A 25,222-nucleotide genomic window follows, 5' to 3' on the forward strand; every position below is an offset into this window, starting at 1 on the left:
TCCTATTCCTCACCCCCATCTGGGTCACCCTGCCCAGTCCTGTCCTATTCCTCTACCCCACCTGGGTCACCTCGCCCAGTCCTGTCCTATTCCTCAACCCCACCTGGGTTACCCCACCCTGCCCAGTCCTGTCCTATTCCTCGACCCCACCTGGGGCGCCCCACCCTGCCCAGTCCTGTCCTATTCCTCAACCCCACCTGGGTTACCCCACCCTGCCCAGTCCTGTCCTATTCCTCACCCCCACCTGGGTCACCCTGCCCAGTCCTGTCCTATTCCTCTACCCCACCTGGGTCACCCTGCCCAGTCCTGTCCTATTCCTCAACCCCACCTGGGTCACCCCACCCTGCCAAGTCCTGTCCTATTCCTCTACCTCACCTGGGTCACCTTGCCAAGTCCTGTCCTATTCCTCTACCTCACCTGGGTCACCTCGCCCAGTCCTGTGCTATTCCTCTACCCCACCTTGGTCACCCCACCCTGTCCTATTCCTCACCCCCACCTGGGTCACCCTGCCCAGTCCTGTCCTATTCCTCTACCCCACCTGGGTCACCCTGCCCAGTCCTGTCCTATTCCTCAACCCCACCTGGGTCACCCCACCCTGCCCAGTCCTGTCCTATTCCTCAACCCCACCTGGGTCACCCCACCCTGCCCAGTCCTGTCCTATTCCTCAACCCCACCTGGGTCACCCCACCCTGCCAAGTCCTGTCCTATTCCTCTACCTCACCTGGGTCACCCTGCCAAGTCCTGTCCTATTCCTCTACCTCACCTGGGTCACCTCGCCCTGTCCTATTCCTCTACCCCACCTTGGTCACCCCACCCTGTCATATTCCTCAACCCCACCTGGGGCACCCCACCCTGCCAAGTCCTGTCCTATTCCTCTACCCTACCTGGGGCACCCTGCCCAGTACTGTCCTATTCCTCTACCCCACCTGGGTCACCCCACCCTGTCCTATTCCTCAACCCCACCTGGGGCACCCCACCCTGCCAAGTCCTGTCCTATTCCTCTACCCCACCTGGGTCACCTCGCCCAGTCCTGTCCTATTCCTCTACCCCACCTGGGTCACCTCGCCCGTCCTGTCCTATTCCTCTACCCCACCTGGGTCACCTCGCCCGTCCTGTCCTATTCCTCTACCCCACCTGGGTCACCTCGCCCGTCCTGTCCTATTCCTCTACCCCACCTGGGTCACCTCGTCCTGTCCTATCCCTCTACCCCACCTGGGTCACCTCGCCCAGTCCTGTCCTATTCCTCTACCCCACCTGGGTCACCTCGTCCTATTCCTCTACCCCACCTGGGTCACCTCGTCCTATTCCTCTACCCCACCTGGGTCACCTCGTCCTATTCCTCTACCCCACCTGGGTCACCTCGTCCTGTCCTATTCCTCTACCCCACCTGGGTCACATCGTCCTGTCCTATTCCTCTACCCCACCTGGGTCACCTCGCCCGTCCTGTCCTATTCCTCTACCCCACCTGGGTCACCTCGCCCAGTCCTGTCCTATTCCTCTACCCCACCTGGGTCACCCTGCCAAGTCCTGTCCTATTCCTCTACCCCACCTGGGTCACCCCGCCCAGTCCTATTCCTCTACCCCACCTGGGTCACCCTGCCAAGTCCTGTCCTATTCCTCTACCCCACCTGGGTCACCCCGCCCAGTCCTATTCCTCTACCCCACCTGGGTCACCCTGCCAAGTCCTGTCCTATTCCTCTACCCCACCTGGGTCACCCTGCCAAGTCCTGTCCTATTCCTCTACCCCACCTGGGTCACCCCGCCCAGTCCTATTCCTCTACCCCACCTGGGTCACCCCGCCCAGTCCTATTCCTCTACCCCACCTGGGTCACCCTGCCAAGTCCTGCCCTATTCCTCTACCCCACCTGGGTCACCCCGCCCAGTCCTATTCCTCTACCCCACCTGGGTCACCCTGCCAAGTCCTGTCCTATTCCTCTACCCCACCTGGGTCACCCCGCCCAGTCCTATTCCTCTACCCCACCTGGGTCACCCTGCCAAGTCCTGTCCTATTCCTCTACCCCACCTGTTATGGAATGCTCTTCCACCAAAGGTTACTCAGGGAAAATATATGAATATGTATACAGTTGAAGTCGGAGTTGAGGTTGGAGTCATTAAAACTAGTTTTTCCACAAATTTCTTGTTAACAAACTATAGTTTTGGCAAGTCAGTTAGGACATCCACTTTGTGCATGACGCAAGTCATTTTTCCAACAATTGTTTACAGACAGATTATTTCACTTATAATTCACTGTATCACAATTCCAGTGGTTCAGAAGTTTACATACACTAGGTTGACTGCCTTTAAACAGCTTGGAACATTCCGGAAAATGATGTCATGGCTTTAGAAGCTTCTGATAGGCTAATTGACATAATTTGAGTCTAATGGAGGTGTACCTGTGGATGTATTTCAAGGCCTACCTTCAAACTCAGTGCCTCTTTGCTTGACATCATGGGGAAATCAAAAGAAATCAGCCAAGACCTCAGAAATAAATTGTAGACCTCCACAAGTCTGGTTCATCCTTGGGAGCAATTTACAAATGCCTGAAGGTACGACGTTCACCTGTACAAACAATAGTACGCAAGTATAAACACCATGGGACCACGCAGCCGCCATACCACTCAGGAAGGAGACTCGTTCTGTCTCCTAGAGATGAACGTACTTTGGTGCGAAAAGTGCAAATCAATCCCAGAACAACGGCAAAGGACCTTGTGAATATGCTGGAGGAAACGAGTACAAAAGTATCTATATCCACAGTAAAACGATTCCGATATCGACAACCTGAAAGGCCGCTCAGCAAGGAAGAAGCCACTGCTCCAAAACCAACATAAAAAGTGAATGACCATCATTCTGTTTGGAGGAAAAAGGGGGAGGCTTGCAAGCCGAAGAACACCATCCCAACCGTGAAGTATGGGGGTGGCAGCTTCATGTTGTGGGGGTGCTTTGCTGCAGGAGGGACTGGTGCACTTCACAAAATAGATGGCATTATGAAGAAGGAAAATTGTGGATATATTGAAGCAACATCTCAAGACATCAGTCAGGAAGTTAAAGCTTGGTCGCAAATGGGTCTTCCAAATGGACAATGACCCCAAGCATACTTCCAAAGTTGTGGCAAAATGGCTTAAGGACAACAAAGTCAAGGTATTGAAGTGGCCATCAGAAAGCCTGACTTCAATCCTATAGAACATTTGTGGACAGAACTGGAAAAGCGTGTGCGAGCAAGGAGGCCTACAAACCTGACTCAGTTACACCAGCTCTGTCAGAAGGAATGGACCAAAATTCACCCAACTTATTGTGGGAAGCTTGTGGAAGGCTACCTGAAACGTTTGACCCAAGTTAAACAATTTAAAAGCAATGACCCACTGGGAATGTAATGAAGGAAATAAAAGCTGAAATAAATCATTCTCTCTACAATTATTCTGACACTAAACGTTCTTAAAATAAAGTGGTGATCCTAACTGACCTAAACAGGGAATTATTACTAGGATTAAATGTCAGGGATTGTGAAAAACTGAGTTTAAATGTATTTGGCTAAGGTGTATGTGAACTTCAGACTTCAACTGTATATGAATAATGTGTAAATCGTATTTTTGTTGTCTCTGTGTCTTTCCTTTATTACTTAATTTAATGGAATCGTATATTTTGTCTTCCTCTTCTGTACTCTGTCATGTATTTGTACAATTTATGTGGAGTTAATGGGGTCCCTAAGAAACGTAACTAAACCTCCATTCTGTGGTATTCTGGGACGACGGTGGTTTCAGATTATGTAAATTATTCGAATGAAATTTCAGCGTTCGATTTCTTTCCTCTTCTTTTTTTTTAAATGACATAATTACAAAAAAAACTCAAATGAATCGGCCCTAATCTCTGCTCTCTTGTTAGACTGATTGGATTGTGATTTATCATCAAACCTAATACAAAGCTGCATGTAAGACTGATTTCAGTGAAGTCTTAATTTCCCAGAGAGCGAGAGCTGGCTGAAGTGTTAAGCAGGCAGTGTGTCTAAGAGAGTACTCTGCTCTGCTAACAGATCCAGGACATCAGCGTGGAGACTGAGGATAACAAGGAGAAGAAGTCTGCCAAAGAGGCCCTGCTTCTCTGGTGCCAGATGAAGACCGCTGGGTGAGAAGGGAGAGAGAAACTGGGGAGGGTGAGAGGGGGGAGCGAGACATGTTCAAGGATGTGCAAGCAATGTAAATGTATGATAGAAGTGAAATGATTTGAAGAACGTTGGGTTTCGAGAGCTTGGGACTATAAGGTTCAAAATGTAGATATTGACATAGCCTTGTTTTGTTCAGTGTTGTCCACTCTATATAGTACTCGAACTACCACAATTCATGTTCAGTTCAAAAGAACACAAGAAACATTTCTGACACCATTCAAACCAATTAGGGTTCGGCGATTGAAAGCCAATTATCTCAGAATCATATTTTTGCAGATGGAACCTTAGCGTCCCAAGTCCTTGGTTTGTCAACATCAAAATAGCCTCTAGGTTCTGTGTCGATGATTAATGAGCTGTGACACTGTCCCTGCAGGTACCCCAACGTCAACGTTCACAACTTCACCACCAGCTGGAGAGACGGCCTGGCGTTCAACGCCATCGTGCACAAACACAGGTCAACGCCCTTCTCCTCTGACAATGTGGCCCGTCACACTGTATGAAATGCTTCAGTCACTCATTTCAACAGTAGGCGCTGACATTGTCCATCACCTGACACGCTTTCTGTGTGTTGTGATATAAATCAGTCTGTCCAATACCGTACGTAGCCTGTGCGTTTGAGAAATGGGCTACCTGTTATGACACACAACCTCCCTGGGGTGACTGTATCCCCGTTCTCTATTTTGGGTTTGACCCTCTTTTCAAACCCTCTACAGTTTGGATAAGTGGATACAAATGAATTGGAATAAGTTGACCTAGATAACAGAAATAAAACCCACTGGTTTAGCATGCAAGGCAATGCCTGTTGACTCAACGCTGCCCACTGCTGGTGGCTCCTGCATTACAGTGGGAGACGGGCCTCTAGAGCGACGGGCCTTTTAACATGACTACAACTCTAACAAATGGAAGACCATGTATTATTCTCATCATTGACTCTTTCTTTCTCAACTGAGTCTCAAAGTACGAGCAGATTTGAAATATGCTCTGAATGTGCTACAAGGCAGTCATGTCAGTTCTGTCACTGCCCTTTTTTTCCCTTATCTCATCCTATTCAAAGTGGAGCTGAGGGAGTGGAAGGGATGATTAGAACTGCTCTGAAGAAACAATGTTGTCGTCGTCGACATGGTCCACAGTTACCGTAGAACAGAATCATGGTGGCATGTTGATGAAGATGCTATCTGTCAGTCAATTGAAATACATTCATTAGGCCCTAGTCTATAGATTTCATATGACTGAGCAGAGGCGCAGCCATGTGTGGGCGTTGGAGGGCATAGGCCCACTGACTTGGCAGCTAGGCCCAGCCAATCAGATTGAGTTATTCCCCACAAAAGGGCTTTATTACAGACAGATACTCCTCAGCACCCGTTACGTGGTAGTGAGGCCGGTTGGACGTACTGGCAAATTCTCTAAAATGACATGAGACCAACACTATATTTTTGTTCAGTGTGTGTATGTATATATATATATGCAATTCCTTTCATTAAAAGCGACACCTGTGTTCCCTTCCAGACCGGACGTGATTGAGTTTGACAGCCTGAAGCGTTCCAACGCCCACTACAACCTCCAGAATGCCTTCAACACGGCAGAGAATAAGCTGGGCCTCACCAAACTCCTGGACCCAGAAGGTGAGTATGCTCAGAGCTCTGAGACAGGACATGGGTTGAGCTGTGTGTGCCCTCTGCCTTCCCCCAATGGCTTATGGCCACCAAGACTGTGTTCCTGTCCTGTACCAGGATAGCTGGACATGGTGTGTGGGGAGGGAGGATTACTGGAATGAATTAAAGCTTAAGTGAGAATAGGTGCCGTGTGGTCTGGCTGGACACGGGGCAGGGCTTAATGATGCCCTCTGACATCAAAGAGGAAGTCCATACATGGTGAGGTGTTGGCAACGCTCCAGGGCCATCAATCAGGGCAGATTTAGAGAAGAGCACCGTGTGTTTAAGTTTTTAATTGACTGGGTTGAGATGGGAGTGCGTGGGCGCGTCTGCCTTGTGCGCCTGTGCGTGGGCGCGTCTGCCTGTGCGTGGGCGCGTCTGCCTGTGCGTGGGCGCGTCTGCCTGTGCGTCTGTGCGTGGGCGCGTCTGCATGTGCGTCTGTGTTTGGGCGCGTCTGTCTGTGCGTGGGCGCGTCTGTCTGTGTGTGGGCTAGAGGTCGACCGATTATGATTTTTCAACGCCGATGCCGATTATTGGAGGACCAAAAAAATCGGCCGATTTAAAATATATATATATATATTTTTTATTTATTTTTATAAATACTAATAATAATAAAAATAGATGTATATACAGTGGGGCAAAAAAGTATTTAGTCAGCCACCAATTGTGCAAGTTCTCCCACTTAAAAAGATGAGAGGCCTGTAATTTTCAAATCCAGAAAATCACATTGTAAGATTTTTTATGAATTTATTTGCAAATTATGGTGGAAAATAAGTATTTGGTCACCTACAAACAAGCAAGATTTCTGGCTCTCACAGACCTGTAACTTCTTCTTTAAGAGGCTCCTCTGTCCTCTACTTGTTACCTGTATTAATGGCACCTGTTTGAACTTGCCCCACTGTATATATTCACACACACACACACATTTTTGTAATGATGTCAATTGCAACAATACTGAATGAAAAATGAACACTTTTATTTTAACTTAATATAATACATATGGGCTTTTTGATGGGTGTTCTTAAGATGATTCCACAGGTTGGTGTTATGTTTTTATTTAGCCGTGGCTGACCCCATGCTTACATCTTTATCACAAATAAGACACCTTGCTTTCCCTGGTGCCAATTCCATGTAATAGTCCCACACTGGTGCTCTGCTTTTCTCTGCCATCTGTAAAACACACACACAGCTCTGAAGTGACAATGATACTGAAGAGTCTGCTTAGGAGACAAATACTCTCAACTGTTTGAATAAAAGTTACCTGTGATGAATGTTCATCAAAACTGTAATTTCTATATGCAGGAAATCCTATTTTAATAATGGACATGGTAAGAATTGACTACCAAAGTGCGAGTCATAATTCCTATGACACCTTCTAGCAAAATCTGAAAAGCAGTTCCTTCATTCATTTATTCCATAGGATATTTTTAGATTCCTTAAAATAAGGTCTGTGTTTCGTGTAGGCTTACACCACCTTGACAATTTTATAACTGTGTAGATATCCATAGGACAAGGTAACTCTGATCAATATTGGCTAAATATAATGAAGATCATTTTTTTTGTAGAGTGGATTTATGAAAATATGTTGCCAAACGTTACCTTATCCTAGTGAGATTTACACGGGTATCAAAACGCCGAGGCGGTTTAAGCACGAAACACAGACCTTATTTGAAGTAGATCAAGACATTCTCTATGGAAGACATGAACGGTAAAATAACGAAGGAACCCCTTTCAAGTTCAGCCTCAAGTTATTACAGGAATTATAACGCGTCGACTATTTCTCTCTAAACCATATACCTTTGACTATTACGAGCCTGCTGCTGCCTACCACCCCTCAGCCAGACTGCTCAGTCAAATATCAAATCATAGACTTAACTTTAATAAACACACAGAAATATGAGCCTTAGGTCAAATCCGGAAACTATCAACTCGAAAACAAAAATGTTTATTCCGTTCCGGATGGCATCCATGAGTCTAAATATTCCTGTTACATTGCACAACCTTCAGTGTTCTGTCGTGATTACGTAAAATTCTGGCAAATTAGTTCGCAAAGAGCCAGGCGGCCCAAACTGTTGCATATACCCTGACTCTGCGTGCAATGAACGCAAGAGAAGTGACACAATTTCACCTGGTTAATATTGCCTGCTAACCTGGATTTCTTTTAGCTAAATATGCAGGTTTAAAAATATATACTTGCGTATTGATTTTAAGAAAGGCATTGATGTTTATTGTTAAGTACACATTGGAGCAATGACAGTCGTTGATTGATTTTTACAAGATAAGTTTAATGCTAGCTAGCAACTTACCTTGGCTTACTGCATTCGCGTAACAGGCAGTCTCCTCGTGAGGCAGGTGGTTAGAGCATTGGACAAGTTAACTGTAAGGTTGCAAGATTTGCCTAGTTAAATAAAGGTGTAAAAAAAAAAATACCGATTTCCGATTGTTATGAACTTGAAATCGGCCCTAATTACTCGGCCATTCCAATGAATCGGTCGACCTCTAGTGTGGGCATGTCTGTGTGTGTGTCTGTCGGTGTCTGTCTGTGTGTATGTGTCTGTCTGTGCGTATGTGTCTATCTGTGCGTATGTGTCTGTCTGTGCGTGTGTCTCTGTCTGTGCGTGTGTCTCTGTCTGTGCGTGTGTCTCTGTCTGTGCGTGTGTCTCTGTCTGTGCGTGTGTCTCTGTCTGTGCGTGTGTCTCTGTCTGTGCGTGTGTCTCTGTCTGTGCGTGTGTATCTGTCTGTCTGTATGTGTCTGTCTGTGTATCTGTCTGTCTGTGTATCTGTGTGTGTATGTGCGTCTGTGTATCTGTGTCTGTCTGTGTATCTGTGTCTGTCTGTGTATCTGTGTCTGTCTGTGTATCTGTCTGTCTGTCTGTCTGTGTCTGTCTGTGTCTGTCTGTGTATCTGTGTCTGTCTGTGTATCTGTGTCTGTCTGTGTCTGTGCATGCAGAAGTGTGTGGAGAGGAAATGTGGAGCACAGTGAAAGGATCAAGTGTAAATGAACTTCAGTGCTGAAGTAGTGCATGTCTCTCTTTCCAGATGTCAACGTTGACCAGCCGGATGAGAAGTCCATCATCACCTACGTGGCCACCTACTACCACTACTTCTCCAAGATGAAGGCCCTGGCTGTGGAGGGCAAGAGGGTTGGCAAGGTGGGGTACAACGGCTGTGTGTGTGGGCTTGTTACTGTTCTTGGGGCCCATCTTACCCCTTCTCTCCCTCCCAGGTGCTGGACTATGCCATTGAGGCTGACCAGCTGGTTGGGAACTATGAGAGCCTGGCGTCAGAGCTGCTGCAGTGGATCGAGCAGACCATTCTGACCCTGAACGACCGGCAGCTGGCCAACTCCCTGAGCGCCGTGCAGAACCAGCTGCAAGCCTTCAACACCTACCGCACCGTGGAGAAACCCCCTAAGTAAAACAGGGATACACCGCTGGGGGGGGGATTTAAGAACTGGGATGATGTTCTAGATTAGAACATAAATCTCAGCAGGTTGGAATCATAACTGCACGTATTCCATGGTAGGTTAGGTGTCTGACCTGTCTGTGTTGGTGTTCCTCAGGTTCACAGAGAAAGGCAACCTGGAGGTGCTGCTGTTCACCATTCAGAGCAAGATGAGAGCCAACAACCAGAAGGTGTACATTCCCAGAGAGGGCAAGCTCATCTCTGACATCAACAAGGTATCACTGTCACTCTGTTGTCCACCCAATGGCAAGAAGATTCTACAGAACAAATTGTTAGGCCCCTCCCCGTTTGTTCCATTTGCTTCCGTTTGGGGTTCTGTTTGGTTCCTAATGAATACACCCTCCGGTGACACTGATGCCTTGTAACAAGGTGCAGTTACTCCCTGTTTAAATGCATGACTAGAGTAAAACGTTTAATAAACACCAGTTGACCCTACAGCCGTCTAGGATCATGAATAACACCCCTGGTTTAAGAGACACCTCCGACTTGCTGTGTTCTGATTGGCTCTGCAGGCGTGGGAGCGCCTGGAGAAGGCGGAGCACGAGCGGGAGCTGGCGCTGAGGAACGAGCTGATTCGCCAGGAGAAGCTGGAGATGCTCGCCGCTCGTTTCGACCGCAAGGCCGCCATGAGGGAGACCTGGCTGAGCGAGAACCAGCGGCTCGTCTCTCAGGTAACACACACACACATACACACATTCACTCCCCTGACCTTGAACTGGCAATGTGTTCAAACTGGGAAGGCGGGTGAGGAAGGATGGCGGTTATATTGTCTGTCTCTCAGTTGTCCACAGCCCAGAGTTAACTGTAATCGTAGGTGATGGTTGTGATGACGTTATTTTGATGGAGTGGACAGGCTTAGCGTCCTGCTGTCCTGCAGACAAGCCACTGTAATTATCTCAGTGAGGCAGGGGGGAGGGATTATATACGCTTGTTCAGTAGCTTTATCATAATTGCTACTGTCATAAGGTTATTCAACAGGCTACAGTTGTATGCATTTGAACACACTGACCATGTTGATCACAGATCATTTCATGACCAATGCACACGCTGACCACCTCTTCTCACCTCAAACTGTCCTCTTGTCCCTCAGGACAACTTTGGCGTGGACCTGGGAGCGGTGGACGCCGCGACTCGTAAACACGAGGCCATCGAGACGGACATCGGGGCGTACGGGGAGCGCGTGGCGGCCGTGGAGGCGGTGGCCAGGGAGCTGGAGGCGGAGAATTACCACGACGTGCGCCGTGTGCTGGCGAGGAGGGACAACGTGCTGCGGCTGTGGGAGTATCTGAAGGAGCTGTTAGCCGCTCGCAGGGAGAGACTCAACGCACACCGTGACCTGCAGAGACTGCTGCAGGAGATGAGATCCATCATGGACTGGATGGGAGAGATGAAGGTACTGGAACATATCAACACACCCGATGTTCTCCCAGTGTAGAAAATGCACACTTGGTCATGGTCATGCTGTACATCTCACACTATCAACCCTGCATGCCAGTCCAAACTCAAATGACTCCTTTCAAAAATGGCGGCTACTCCTGGGTGTGATGGGTTACAGAGGTCGACCGAGGTGGTCCTGACTGGGACAGTCTGACAGTGTATTCTTAGCTCTTCCCTTTCCCCTGCCTATCTTAAAGGGGATACTTCGGAATTTGGGCAATGAAGCCCTTTATCTACTTCCCCAGAGTCAGACAAACTCGCGGATACCATTTTTATGTCTCTGTGTCTGGTTTGAAGTAAGTTAAGAGGTAGTTTCGCGAGCCACTGCTAACTGGCGTTACCCATAGACTTGGTCATTGCGCCTCAGAGAGATGGTATTGTGATTCAGAGAGCCTCACCTCATCAAAACCAAGTGAGCGCTCTGTTTTCTAAAGATAAAGTCTCACTTATCAGTCAGCACAAAAGCTGGCCCCTCATTTACAATATTGACGCCGTGACTTAATCTATATCTCTTACTGACTGCTGCAGCTATGTCTTTTACTAATGCCCCTTGCCGTTCACATCTCATTAGCGCCATTTATTAACTGCGGGCAATCCAGACTTAGTGAGTGAATGCGTTTCTAACCTCTTCCTGCTCGGTGCTCTCTCAGGGTCGTCTGCAGTCCCAGGACAGTGGGAAGCACCTGCATGATGTGGAGGACCTGCTGCAGACTCACAACCTGGTGGAGGCAGACATCTCAGCCCAGGCAGAGGGGGTCCGTGGGGTCCAGGGAGCCGCTCAGCGCTTCACCTCGGACCAACAGGGTGAGACTACAGATCTGGCGCCCCCTCACTAATATACACTTGACAGTCAGTTACTGTGCACGTGTGATTATGGTAACGATGGCGTTCAACGACTATGCACTGTGCAGCTTTCATGCGTCACGTAACTTATGAGGAGGATGGAATTTATGAATCTATTTGGATGCCTCTTCGCCGATAACCATTTAGCTAATTCTCCTTATCTCTCTCAGTCTACAAACCGTGTGAGCCGGCGTTGGTGGGAGAGAAGGTGTCTCTGCTGGGCCGGGCCTATGAGGAGCTGGGCCAGCTGGCCGGGGAGCGGAGGGTGCGCCTCGAGGATTCACGGCGCCTCTGGCAGTTCCTGTGGGAGCTGGGAGAGGAGGCGGCCTGGATCAGAGAGCAGGAGCAGATCCTGGCTGGAGGAGACTGTGGCCGCGACCTCACCTCCGCCCTGCACCTCCTCAGCAAGCACGAGGCCTTCAGGGACGAGATGGCAGCCCGCTACGGCCCTCTGGGCAACAGCATCGCCGCGGGACAGACCCTGGTGGAGGAGGGACACATTGGAGCCCCAGAGTGCACTGAGAGGATCAGGGACGTCCGCGCTCAGTGGGCACACCTGGAGGAGGTGAGCAGGCAGGGGAAAGGAGGTTGACCGGTCTGGAGAGAGAAAATGAATTGATCGATTTCAGAAGGGGTTCCTCTTGTTTATATACTGATTCCTTCTCTCCCCCCTCCGTCCCCAGACGTCCCAGCTGAGGGAGCAGCAGCTGAAGGAGGCAGTGGCCCTGCACCAGTTCCAGACGGACGCCAACGACATGGAGGCCTGGATCCTGGAGACGCTGCGCCAGGTGTCCAGCCAGGAGGTGGGCCACGACGAGTTCTCCACCCAGACCTTGGCCCGCAAGCAGAGGGAGGTGGAGGAGGAGATCCAGAGCCACCGCACCCTCATCGACTCCCTGCACGAGCAGGCCCTCACCCTGCCCCCGGTCCATGCAAACGCCCCTCAGGTCAGTTACCCCTGGAACAGCATATCAACCTACACTCACTAGGCACCGTGCTGTTTCTCCCTCTCTCTCTCTGACACACACAAACACTGGCCCATACACATTACAGAAAGACTCCATGTCTCCGATTTTAAGTGAGCCATATTTTATTTATCGCTCCCATTTTGTGTTCCTTGACTTGTTATTGACTCTGCTCGGAGGGGCGTCCTCTGACTGAGTGGTTGTTGCCGTCTGGCTGTGTGTAGGTAGAGGGCCGTCTGCCTGCCATAGAGCAGCGTTACCACGAGCTGGAGGCCCTGTCTGCGTCGCGGCGTCAGGCCCTGGAGGGGGCGCTGGCCCTCTACCGCATGTACAGCGAGGCGGGCGCCTGCCAGCTGTGGGTGGGGGAGAAGGAACAGTGGCTGGACGGCATGCAGATCCCCACCAAACTGGAAGACCTGGAGGTGGTGCAGCAGAGGTGAGCTGGGGAAGGGAGGAGTGTTCCAACGATGGGATAGGAAGGAAGAGGTGGTCTTTATAATGATTTGGTTTTGATCTGTCTACGCTGATCATTGTGCTTCGTTGAGTGGATATCAAACTGCTCCTTTTTACAGTACAGATGTAAAATGGGGTCTTTTTTTGTGTGGAATGGCAGAGCAACGTTTGGGGGATAGAAGCTCTTCCTATGATAATATTTCCCTTCTAATCTCCATTGTAGAGGTAAAGCAATGGGAACATGAGACCGAGTGTTGAATGTACATCCCTGTTTGTGGGCTGCAGGTTCGAGACCCTGGAGCCTGAGATGAACAACCTGGGGACTCGTATCTCTGATGTCAACCAGGTGGCCCAACAGCTGCTGGGATCAGACAACCTCAGCAAAGAGCAGATCCACCAGACACAAGACCAGCTCAACAACAGGTGAGTAGTTCTCAACGTGATGCCTCTCAGATAACACAGCCCAAAACAACTACTTTTATGGTTATGGTTATTTGTGAGAACCAAATTGTATTTGAGAGTATTTTCAAATGCATGGGACTGTTTTTGACTCTGTGTATTTGAGTATTTTCAAATACATTAAAATATTCAACAGCTTTTCTTTTCAAATAAAATATATCTTACTTCCAAGATCTTTGAAATAGCATTTGAACCCAAGTCTGATACACTCACATGAAAAACACATATACCCTCTGATGCATAGCCAATACACTGTATAAAGTGAGCACTGGAAACAGGCGATTGAGACTTCCCCTGTCTCTGGTCCCCAGGTGGAAGGAGTTCCAGCGTCTGGCGGACCAGAGGAAACAGGCCCTGGAGTCGGCCCTCAACATCCAGAACTACCACCTGGAGTGTAACGAGATCCAGAGCTGGATGAGAGAGAAGACCAAGGTGATCGAGTCCACCGAGAGCCTGGGCAACGACCTGGCTGGTGTCATGGCCCTGCAGCGCAAACTCACCGGCATGGAGAGAGACCTGGAGGCCATTCAGGTACGGTGACGGATCAAAGGTTATGGATGTGGACAGCTAAACCACCGCATCAGATCCATGTTTAATAGCGATCGGTTGAGTCATTAACTGGTTCACGTCAATACTTTTGTATCATTTTATGCCATATGATGTTGGTGACACCATTTGTTTATTTTCCTTATCTTTTCAGGGTAAGTTGGACGACCTGAAGAAGGAGGCAGAGACGCTGGCTGAGGAGCACCCGGACCAGGCAGAGGAGATCCATGCCCACCTGGGGGAGATCCAGGAGGTGTGGCAGGAGCTCAACGCCACCATGAAGCGGCGCGAGGAGTCTCTGGGCGAGGCCAGCAAGCTGCAGGGCTTCCTCCGGGACCTGGATGACTTTCAGTCCTGGCTGTCCCGCACGCAGACCGCCGTGGCGTCCGAGGACATCCCCACCTCGCTGCCAGAGGCTGAGCGCCTGCTCTCCCAGCACGAGAGCATCAAGAACGAGGTGGACAACTACAAGGAGGACTATGAGAAGATGCGGGCGGTGGGTGACGAGGTGACTCAGGGCCAGACGGACGCCCAGTACATGTTCCTGGCCCAGAGGCTGCAGGCGCTGGACACCGGCTGGCACGAGCTGCGCCGGATGTGGGAGAACCGCCACAGCCTTCTGGCCCAAGCCTTCGACTTCCAGAGCTTCCTGAGGGAAGTCAAGCAGGCTGAGGGCTTCCTCAACAGCCAGGTGAGGACCAGGACACCAGTGGAGAAGAATCAAACACGTCTATTGTCTATCTCGATGATGTTACTATGTTAGTTCTCTCTCCTTCTGTAGGAGTATGTGCTGTCCCACACTGAGATGCCCTCCAGCCTGCAGGGGGCAGAGGAGGCCATCAAGAAGCACGAGGACTTCCTGACCACCATGGAGGCCAGTGAGGAGAAGATCACGGGCGTGGTGGAGGCCGGACGCCGCCTGGTCAACGACCTTAACGCCAACTCTGACAAGATCCAGGAGAAGGCCGACTCCATCCAGGAGAGACATCAGAAGAATAGGGAAGCTGCAAATGAACTCCTGTCTAAACTGAAGGACAACCGCGAACTTCAGCACTTCCTGCAGGACGGACAGGAGGTACGAATCGCCAAACTGTTACAATAATAATGGTGGTGTGATACATTTTATTGACACTGTTTGTCTTGTAGTAAAAAATACAAATAAAACCGCAGTCAAAGGAATTATCCTGAGGCACATGCATTGAGTAATATCATTCGTCTCGCTCTTTCTCTCTGCAGCTGACTCTGTGGATCAATGAGAAGATGCTGACAGCTCAGGACATGTCGTACGACGAGGCCAGGAACCTCCACAGCAAGTGGCAGAAACACCAGGCCTTCATGGCTGAGCTGGCCTCCAACAAAGACTGGCTGGATAAGATCGATAAGGTATGATCATAAAACTATTATACGATGAAAATAATAAGTGGGAAAAGCAGTGCGAAAGATGTGGGTGCCAGTATTTATGCTTTTTCTGACCCCTTTCCCCCATGCCCCTGTTAGGAGGGCCAGGCCCTGGTGACAGAGAAACCGGAGCTACAGCCTGTAGTCCAGCAAACTCTGGAGGGCCTGCAGAGCCAATGGGAAGAGCTAGAGAACACTACACGCACCAAGGCTCAGTGCCTATTCGATGCCAACAGGGCAGAGCTCTTCACCCAGAGCTGCTCTGCTCTGGACGTGTGGCTGAAGAACCTGTCAGGGCAGCTTCAGAGCGACGACTTCGGCAAGGACCTGACCTCCGTCAACATCCTGCTCAAGAAGCACCAGGTGGGTGACATTACACCGTCGAAGCCCGTTCTCAGTTGTTGTACTCCTTTGTGACCATTTGCGTGGAGAAGTGTCCGTATCGAAATGAAAGAGTAATAACAAACATCCCTGTGTGTGTGTGTGTAGATGCTGGAGCACCAGATGGAGGTGCGTGAGAAGGAGGTGCAGTCGCTGCAGTCCCAGGCGCTGGCGCTGTCCCAGGAAGATGCTGGTGGGGCCGTGGTGGAGGTGGACGGCCAGCAGAGACGTGTCACTGACAGCTTCTCCCAGCTCCAGGACCCCCTCAACCAGAGGCGGCAGCAACTGCTTGCTTCCAAGGAGGCCCACCAGTTCAACAGAGACCTGGAGGATGAGATTGTGAGTGGGACCACCTGACTCGAAATACAGAGATGTTGTACAGAATCATCATCGTCGTCTTTTAATGCACTTCCTCCTGTCTGTCGGTCAATTAGCTGTGGGTGAAGGAGAGGATGCCCCTGGCCACATCCACCGACCATGGGAAGGACCTGTCCAGTGTGCAGCTGCTCATCAAGAAGAACCAGGTACACAGACGAGAGAGGAATTTTATGGAAGAGTCTGGACAGTAGGAGGGAAAAAACACAGCAACACTGTTTTGTTTTCCAGACTTTGCAGAAGGAGATCCAGGGCCACCAGCCCCGTATTGATGACATCCAGACCCACCGCAGGGGGATGTCCCCAGGGCAGGAGGAGATGGACGGGGAGAGGCGGTCTGCTCTGGAGGGCCGTCTGGCGGAGCTCCGGGACTCCTGGGCCCAGCTCATCGCTGAGACGGACGAGCGCCACGCCCGGCTGGTGGAGGCTAACCGCGCCCAGCAGTTCTACACCGACGCTGCCGAGGCCGAGGCCTGGATGGGAGAGCAGGAGCTACACATGATGTCAGAGGAGAAGGCCAAGGTGAGAGGAGAGGCAGGCGGAAGTTAAGCTCCGTCTGTCCTAATGGCGTCTATTGTGCACACTAGTGCTGTGTCCCTGGCTTAATGGTGCTAACTCCATCTCTGTAACGCGTGTGTGTGTGTGTGTGTGACACCCAGGATGAGCAGAGCGCTCTGGTGATGGTGAAGAAGCACCAGACGTTAGAACAGACCTTGGAGGACTACGCCCAGCCCATCCACCAGCTGGCCAACAGCAGCCGCACCATGATGACCAGCGAACACCCAGAGAGGTGAAGGGCACCGGGGTTAACGGGGAGGGGGGGGGCAGTTAAAAGCTAAGTACATTAAACTAATGCCACTTCACAATAGGATTTACCTACAGCCACAATGTCTCAGTCATTACAACTGGCCTGACTCACTCACGCACATATATATATTCCCTGCTGTTAGCGAGCGTATCAACCTACGGCAAGCCCAGGTGGACAAGCTGTACGCAGGGCTGAAGGACCTGGCTGAGGAGCGTCGTGGGCGTCTGCAGGAGAGGCTGAGGCTGACCCAGCTGAAGAGAGAGGTGGACGACCTGGAGCAGTGGATCGCTGAGAGGGAGGTGGTGGCCGGATCACATGAGCTGGGACAGGACTACGAACATGTCACTGTGAGTGGCTTTCCTTTCACTTCCTCATACGTTCAATTACGTACTAACACACACACACACGCTTAGTAACACAACACACACACACGCTTAGTAACACAACACACACACGCGCTTAGTAACACACACACGCGCTTAGTAACACACACACGCGCTTAGTAACACACACACGCGCTTAGTAACACACACACGCGCTTAGTAACACACACACGCGCTTAGTAACACTCACACACGCTTAGTAACACAACACTCACACACGCTTAGTAACACAACACACACACGCGCTTAGTAACACACACACGGGCTTAGTAACACACACACACACACGCTTAGTAACACAACACACACACACGCTTAGTAACACAACACACACACGCGCTTAGTAACACAACACACACACGCGCTTAGTAACACAACACACACACGCGCTTAGCAACACCAACACACACGCGCTTAGTAACAACAACACACCCGCGCTTAGCAACACCAACACACACACACGCGCTTAGCAACACCAACACACACACGCGCTTAGCAACACCAACACACACACGCGCTTAGCAACACCAACACACACACGCGCTTAGCAACACCAACACACACACGCGCTTAGCAACACCAACACACACACGCGCTTAGCAACACCAACACACACACGCGCTTAGTAACACAACACACCCGCGCTTAGCAACACCAACACACACACACGCGCTTAGCAACGCCAACACGCGCGCGCGCTTAGCAACGCCAGCGCGCGCGCTTAGCAACGGCAACGCGCGCGCGCTTAGCAACGGCAACGCGCGCGCGCGCTTAGCAACGGCAACACGCGCGCTAGCAACGGCAACACGCGCGCTTAGCAACGGCAACACGCGCGCTTAGCAACGGCAACACGCGCGCGCTTAGCAACGCCAGCACGCGCGCGCTTAGCAACGCCAACACGCGCGCGCTTAGCAACGCCAACACACACACACGCGCTTAGCAACACACAGGCACTAATTGCTCACCGACAACTATTTTTTTTCTCTGTCAGCTACCTTTTAAGAAGTATGGCGATAACCTGGGATTGTTATCCATATTTAAACCTCTTCTCCTCTCAGATGCTGCGGGACAAGTTCCGCGAGTTTGCTCGGGACACCAGCACCATCGGCCAGGAGCGCGTGGACGGCGTTAACGGGCTGGCCGATGACCTCATCGAGTCGGGTCACCCTGAGAATGCCAGCGTGGCAGAGTGGAAGGACGGGCTGAACGAGGCGTGGGCCGACCTGCTGGAGCTGATCGACACGCGCACCCAGATGCTGTCCGCCTCCTACGAGCTGCACCGCTTCCACCAGGACGCCCGCGAGGCGCTGGGGAGGGTCCGGGAGAAGAAGGAGGCGCTGCCCTCTGACCTGGGCCGTGACCTCAACACCGTCCAGCACCTCCACCGACAGCACACTGCCTACGAGCACGACATCCAGGCCCTCAGCGGACAGGTAGGCTGCTGCTCTTTTAAACTCCTGGCTGCACAATGAATTTCCCTTCGGGACAATAAAGATATTGAATTCAATTGGATGAACTCGGCACCATACCACCAGTGTACAGGGATACTTACAGGAACACTAGTGGTAGAAATAATGTAATTACACACACTTTTACACACCATCCCACAGTAGAATATTAGATTTAATGCATTGTGAGGGCTGCTTTTCAGACTCGTACTGGGGGCAGAAATGTGTCAGAGCACATGAGGGGGCAGGTTAATGGTTTTCAGGATCCCTTCTGAGCCGGCTGCCTCCTCCAACCCCAGGTGAACCAGGTGCAGGACGACGCGGCGCGGCTGCAGAAGGCCTACGCCGGGGAGAAGGCCGAGGAGATCCACCGGAGCGAGCGCTCTGTCACTGAGGCCTGGGAGGGTCTGCTGGGGGCCGGCCAGGCTCGCCGTCACCTCCTGCTGGACACCGTGGAGAAGTTCCGCTTCGTCAACATGGTGCGTGACCTCATGTTGTGGATGGACGGGGTCAACCTGCAGATCGACGCCCACGACAGCCCCAGGTGAGACCTGACCTTACCTCTGTTCTCTCATCGTTGTTCTCAATGTTTTTATTAAGGTTTTACGCTGAATTTCTGTCGTTCGTCCGTCCCATCCTCTCTCTCTCTCTCTCTGTCAGGGACGTGTCCTCTGCAGGGTTGGTCATAGCCAACCATCAGGACATCAAGTCTGAGATCGAGACCCGGGCAGACAGCTTCACCACCTGCAATGAGATGGGACACTCTCTCATCAACAACAACCACTATGCAGCTGATGAGGTATGGGCCATGTCACTGTTACGTCACATACTGGACACCCACATTTGGATTTAGTCACGGGATTAGGACAAAAGCAAATGTAAAAGGTGTGTTTATGCAAATCAAATCACATTTATTTAGTCACATGCTACGTAAACGACAGGTGTAGGCTAACGGTGAAATGCTTACTTGCGGACCATTCCCAGTGATGCAGAAAGAAAAATATAGGAAAATAATAACACGAGGAATAAATACCAGTACCGAGTCGATGTGCAGGGGTACGAGGTAATTGGGGTAGATGTGTACATATAGGGAGGGGTAAAGTGATGACTAGGCAACAGGATAGATAATAAACCGTAGCAGCAGCGTATGTGACGAGTAAGACGAGTTCGGGCAAAAAGGGGTACCGCTTTTCGGGCGGAAGCCGAGAGAACAGTCTATGGCTTGGGTGGTTGGAGTCTTTTTCCGGGCCTTCCTTTCACACCGCCTGATATAGAGGTCCTGGATGGCAGGGAGCTTGGTCCCAGTGATGTACTGGACTGGCCGCACCACCCTCTGTAGCACCATGTAATCGAGGGCGGTGATATTGCCACACCAAGCAGTGATGCAGCCAGTCAAGATGCTCTCAATGGTACTGCTGTAGAACCTTTTTGAGGATTTGAGGGTCCATGCCAAACCTGTTCAACCTCCTGAGGTTTCTTCACAACTGCGCGCGGACCATTTTAAAGTTGTTAGTCTTACTGACGTTGAGGGAGCGGTTGTTCCGGCCCCACACTGACCAGGGACCTACCACCGTCGTGTCGGCGTTAGCCCTGAGTGTGTAGTGCGGCTTGCTGCTGCTTCATGTAATGTTACTGACATACCTGTTGGCTTTCCCATAGATCCTGGAGAAACTGGACCAGCTCCAGGGTAAGAGGGACGAGATCAGCAACAAGTGGCAGGACAAGATGGACCACCTCCTGATAGGTATGTGGACTTCAGGGTGTTTTTTCAGTTGAATTAATGAATTCATTTTGCGTTTGTCTGTTTTAACACGTTTTGCTCGAGATCTTTTCATGGATGCTCATTATTTACTGGTTTCTGTCTCAGTTCTGGAGGTGCTGCAGTTTGGCCGGGATGCGTGCGTGGCAGAGACGTGGCTGGCAGGCCAGGAGCCCCTGGTGCGGGGGGCCGAGCTGGGCTCTAACGTGGACGAGGTGGAGAGCCTGATCAAACGCCACGAGGCCTTCGAGAAGCTGGCCGCCGGCTGGGAGGAACGCTTCACCCTGCTGGAGAAACTGACCACGGTGAGTAGGACGGGGGTGGTTTGCAAATGGGAAGACGGTGGGTTAGCAGGAGTTGGGAGAATGCATGTACTTGGCGTTGTTAGGAAGGTAGGGTAACGTCTCCTCTGAACAGCCACTAACCTGTGCTTCCATTTCAGCTGGAGGAGCAGGAGATCCAGAGGAGGAGGGAGGAGGAGGAGAGGGCGAGGCGAAACCCCACACCACCCCCGACAGAAGAGGTGGCCCCGTCTGAGGCCGAAACACATGATGCCAGGTAAGACTGGAGGAACTCCTAGTAATCAGAGATATTTGATGCCCCCTCCCCTCGTTCTCATGCTCATTTCCCCTTCTGTGTAACCCAGGACCAGCCTGGACCAGACCACACTCAACCAGTCAGTATCAGTCAATGGAGTCCACAGCTACCAGGACACCTCCCAGGTGAGAGAGGACATTGAGACATACTGTATCTAATCAAAGGTTCTAACCTCCTGTTTCATGCACTCAAATTAAACTACTGACTGAAATAGTTCCAGATTTTCACCGCAGTATAAAGTGTTTTTTCCTCTTCATGTTGTCCTGTTCATATGTTTGAGGAGATTTGAATGAAAGATTTTAAATGTTCTAAGTGTGAGAGACGTTACGTCTTTGACATAACTGTAACCAAGCCTGTATATGTTCGACGCGAGTCCGTTTCCCCATTTCTGATGTGATTGTGTCCCTTTGTCGTGCGTGTGTCAGGCTGTTTCAAACGCGTTAGCACAGGGTAGCATGCTATCTCCTAGCACAAGGACTTCTTAACAATGACTTGTTGCGTCTTTACCTGCAGTCGTTATCAGTATCATCAGTGTCAGTGGAAAAGAAAGAGAAGTGTGAACCTGTCTCTAAACCTGTGTCTAAGCCAAAGCATCCGCTGCGCGTGAGTACCTATCCTAGCCTAGCCTCCTCATCCCATCCCCCCATCACCGCCTGCTCTCAGCTCCCGCAGTACCTTAGCATGACCTACTAGAGGGCGCCATCGTCCTCTGTCACTGTGCCATTGCTTTGTTTGATTTTGAAGATATACAGTCCCCGCAGCTGTTGAGCCAATCATGCCTCACACAGATTCATGATATCATTTGGTGTCACCAGAAGCATCAGAGGCTCTTAAGCCTTTCTTGGGTGCTGTTCCATTTGTAACCATCTTCAAAATGACCAGCACATGAGGGTAGTTTCAGTTCCAAGCTATTGTTAGTATGAGGTGATGAGGGTTGTCCCTAGCTGGCAGGTCCCTGGCTGGGCTGTGCCTAGCTTGGTGGGGTTGTTTTGAATGGGGTGTTAGTAGGGAAAGTTTTTTTTTCCCGTTTTTTTTTTAAGAGAGGAAATGTTGATTTCCTTTCAAATTGAGTTTGATGTTTTGCCAGGAAACAAAGATAACAATGCCACACCCCCTCTATAAAAAGCAAAGTGTATCTTAGCAACAGTATGACCATGCTTTCTGCTGCGTTTGCCATGTTCCATTAAGGCTGTGAGTGACATTCAGATGAGGGTTGAACCTCCTCCTGCGGGGTTGGAGCTGTTCTCCATGTGTCTGTCGTCTGTTAACGTGTGTCTGTGTAGTCCTGTATGTGTTTTTTGTCCATCCTTTTCAAAGCTACCATCTAGTGCATGTGTGGATATGGACATTCAGCTGTTGTCTCGTTTTGTCAAGTTCCGACAGACAGTCAATGGCTGGTATTACGCCGCATGGCTTCTAGGAATCGTTGTGGCCATGTGTCCTGACTGCCGTGTGTCTTGGATGACAGGGTTCTGAGTCCGACTCTGTGAATGGTCCGGGGAGGGACAGCGGGCTGGCGTCTTCACGCCTGGACCCGTCTGCCACGCTACCCAGCAAGGGAGATAACGCTGGCACAGACGCCATGGAAGGCCTGCTCTACCGCAAGCAGGAGATGGAGACCCACGCCAAGAGGGCAGCTAGCAGGTGAGATACCGCGACGGGAGATGGGCAGGGGGCATGGAGGGGCGTCTTGGAGTGAGCGTGGGAATGCCATGAAGGGTAAATGGAGAGCCCTAGGTTATATAGACTCCGTCTGTTGAAGGATGGGATTAATACGAGCAAAAACAACACCAGCATAAGAAGTTAGATGTAGGATTTTGGAGTGTCTATTCTTTTGATGAAGAAAATAGCCTTTTGTGTGTCACCATGAACTCTTTGATGTCCCTAACCTTTTCAGGCGCATGCCTGCATGCCTTCCGCCAACAGCTTCTCTCTCTCTTCCCATAGGTCCTGGCAGAATGTCTACTGCGTTCTGCGTAAGGGCAGCCTTGGCTTCTACAAGGACCAGAAGAGCGCCTCCGGCGGGATCCCCTACCACGGAGAAGTCCCCATCAGCCTGGGAGAGGCTGTGTGTGAGGTGGCACACGACTACAAGAAGAGGAAACACGTCTTCAAGCTACGGTGAGAGAGAGGAAACGTGACGGTTTGAAAAGAGAATAGTCTTGTAAACTCAATTAAATTGTGATCTATTACCGACCCGGCTTTTCTCTTGTGCAGGCTAGGGGATGGTAAGGAGTTCCTGTTCCAAGCTAAAGATGAGGTGAGTGTCACATTTGAACCCAAAACAGATTCTGATGCTCCTCTGGTGTTTTCCCCCTACTGAGGACTAACCCTGCGTTTGTCTGTCCCAGCCGGAGATGGCCTCGTGGATCCACTCCATTCATAGCTGCATCCCAGCAGGGGGGTCAGGAGACCGCTCCCCCGGAGGCCCCAGGGCCCTGAGCCGAGCCATGACTATGCCCCCCATCTCCCCTAGCTCAGCAGAGGCTGCAGGGGTCACCATGCGCAACAAGGAGGGCAAGGAGAAGGACCGCGAAAAGAGGTTCAGCTTCTTTGGCAAGAAGAAATAAAACGTCTGGAGAATAACAACATCAAGGAAAATGATATTTGTCAAAATTCCACCAAACTGAAACGGGCAGAAAGGAAAACAGTCTTGTGGCATAAACGCATCGCTCTCAGCCTTGGTCCTAAGGAGTTTGTCAACAACTATGTGGCACACACAGAGCTTGCTCTTCCTCCCTCTCTTCCTCCCTCTCCATTTGTCTTCTCTTTCCCTCTCATATCGCTCTTTTCCTTTCCATTTCTCACATTAGATTCATCCTACCAATGTAAGCCCTTGTATTTTGCATCAATGGCATTTTCAGACAAGAAGCTGTGTTTGTTGATCAGTCACTAATAAGAACTCTTTGACCTCATCGCTGGGGGGAACCAAGGTGTTTGTGTGGAGATGAGAGGCAGGGGTGGTTAGCATTGGCAGAGCCAAGAGGCTATGAGGCCTGTAAGAGTCCATTCTCTTCCATTCACCCACATTGGATTCTGTTTAAAATGAGTTCTTCCTCGACCAGTTTTTAGATGGCTAATCTGCTCTAATGCTGTTTTACCACTAAAAGAGAACCCATGGACCACAGTAGAGAGTGCTGTCCCCTCACGTCCCCTCTCCCAGTCTCTCTCTCCCCCTCCTTGGGAAGGACCACATCATTTTTGGGACGTTGGCGTAATTAACGTTACCAATAATTATTGCTGTTATTATAATTCATATTTATCTTTTTGCTGTTGCAAGCTTGAGGGGGGGGGGGGGGGGGGTTATTTAAAGAGTACGTCAGTGGATGTATTGAGTCATGTTGTGAAACAACAATTTGGTTTAATTCACGGGACCACGTTGGTCTTGTTTCTGTTTGTATCGTTTTCAGTTTGAGGTGGGTTTTGTTTTTTTGTTTTTTAAGAAAGCTCAGTAAATTCTAGCAGTGTGCAGTTAAGTGATTTTCACCAGTGCAGAATGATAGATATATTTAAAGTGGTTTTATTTTAACTTGGAAATTGTACCTGTTTGATTTTGTTCTTCGACGGGATTATTTCTCCTTTGATTGTGAGTTTCCTTGTTTCTTTTGGAAGCAGAGAGATTTAGTTTTCTAGTGAGAGTGTGAGTTGTGGTGCTGTGGGTTTTGCACGTTTCTGTTCTAAATCAGACGTGTCCAGTTGGATGCTGCTTTTCTGACTTAACACACACACACACAGATAAACACACACTTAAAGAAGTTGTTGGGATGGCTTTCTAGAAGTATTCTTAAAATGTAGATGACAATGTGCTAATGAATGAATTAAACGTTCCTCCTAGATGGTTTTCAGACTTCCGTTTCACTCTTCCCTCACCACCTCCTCCTCTGTCTGTTGTTTTGCTATGTGATGGCAGAGGGGTACGTTAACACTGTTTAACACTGCCAGTGCCCAACACTAGAGAGGATTGTAAGCAAAAGCACATCAATGTGGTAGGGGGTCATTACAGGTGGGTTAGGGTCGGGGCGCTGAGGGGGGATGATGAGAGTAGAGAATCAGAAGGTAGTGTGCTGGACGAGGGAGAGGAGGAGTACTGAGCC

The 25,222-nt window shown here is 50.3% G+C and overlaps 1 protein-coding gene across 5 annotated transcripts in view; it reads left to right on the plus strand.

Annotated features, from left to right (window-relative positions):
- The window catches only part of LOC115135592 (spectrin beta chain, non-erythrocytic 1-like), a 98,627-nt gene extending 73,658 nt beyond the window's left edge, over nucleotides 1–24,969 (plus strand). For 2 of the 5 annotated variants that reach the window (XM_029670438.2, XM_029670440.2), the window contains 35 exons: nucleotides 4,028–4,119; nucleotides 4,533–4,613; nucleotides 5,666–5,781; nucleotides 8,851–8,963; nucleotides 9,038–9,225; nucleotides 9,374–9,491; nucleotides 9,789–9,947; nucleotides 10,367–10,669; nucleotides 11,364–11,517; nucleotides 11,727–12,121; nucleotides 12,240–12,503; nucleotides 12,746–12,957; nucleotides 13,260–13,397; nucleotides 13,745–13,964; nucleotides 14,134–14,670; nucleotides 14,761–15,054; nucleotides 15,216–15,362; nucleotides 15,477–15,740; nucleotides 15,867–16,097; nucleotides 16,193–16,282; nucleotides 16,365–16,655; nucleotides 16,793–16,923; nucleotides 17,084–17,288; nucleotides 18,383–18,757; nucleotides 19,072–19,316; nucleotides 19,433–19,571; nucleotides 20,432–20,516; nucleotides 20,640–20,836; nucleotides 20,974–21,089; nucleotides 21,178–21,253; nucleotides 21,642–21,731; nucleotides 22,597–22,772; nucleotides 23,055–23,249; nucleotides 23,346–23,388; nucleotides 23,480–24,969. In XM_029670438.2, the coding sequence (XP_029526298.1) occupies nucleotides 4,028–4,119; nucleotides 4,533–4,613; nucleotides 5,666–5,781; nucleotides 8,851–8,963; nucleotides 9,038–9,225; nucleotides 9,374–9,491; nucleotides 9,789–9,947; nucleotides 10,367–10,669; nucleotides 11,364–11,517; nucleotides 11,727–12,121; nucleotides 12,240–12,503; nucleotides 12,746–12,957; nucleotides 13,260–13,397; nucleotides 13,745–13,964; nucleotides 14,134–14,670; nucleotides 14,761–15,054; nucleotides 15,216–15,362; nucleotides 15,477–15,740; nucleotides 15,867–16,097; nucleotides 16,193–16,282; nucleotides 16,365–16,655; nucleotides 16,793–16,923; nucleotides 17,084–17,288; nucleotides 18,383–18,757; nucleotides 19,072–19,316; nucleotides 19,433–19,571; nucleotides 20,432–20,516; nucleotides 20,640–20,836; nucleotides 20,974–21,089; nucleotides 21,178–21,253; nucleotides 21,642–21,731; nucleotides 22,597–22,772; nucleotides 23,055–23,249; nucleotides 23,346–23,388; nucleotides 23,480–23,698 (6,699 nt within the window). In that variant the 3' untranslated portion in view covers nucleotides 23,699–24,969. The remainder of the gene's footprint in view (nucleotides 1–4,027; nucleotides 4,120–4,532; nucleotides 4,614–5,665; nucleotides 5,782–8,850; nucleotides 8,964–9,037; nucleotides 9,226–9,373; nucleotides 9,492–9,788; nucleotides 9,948–10,366; nucleotides 10,670–11,363; nucleotides 11,518–11,726; nucleotides 12,122–12,239; nucleotides 12,504–12,745; nucleotides 12,958–13,259; nucleotides 13,398–13,744; nucleotides 13,965–14,133; nucleotides 14,671–14,760; nucleotides 15,055–15,215; nucleotides 15,363–15,476; nucleotides 15,741–15,866; nucleotides 16,098–16,192; nucleotides 16,283–16,364; nucleotides 16,656–16,792; nucleotides 16,924–17,083; nucleotides 17,289–18,382; nucleotides 18,758–19,071; nucleotides 19,317–19,432; nucleotides 19,572–20,431; nucleotides 20,517–20,639; nucleotides 20,837–20,973; nucleotides 21,090–21,177; nucleotides 21,254–21,641; nucleotides 21,732–22,596; nucleotides 22,773–23,054; nucleotides 23,250–23,345; nucleotides 23,389–23,479) is intronic. The other 3 variants (XM_029670439.2, XM_029670441.2, XM_029670442.2) reach the window with 3 other exon arrangements.
- Nucleotides 24,970–25,222: the final 253 nt, after the last annotated feature.

This window comes from Oncorhynchus nerka, linkage group LG10 (assembly GCF_034236695.1).
Source record: "Oncorhynchus nerka isolate Pitt River linkage group LG10, Oner_Uvic_2.0, whole genome shotgun sequence".
Classification (NCBI taxonomy): Eukaryota; Metazoa; Chordata; class Actinopteri; order Salmoniformes; family Salmonidae; genus Oncorhynchus; species Oncorhynchus nerka.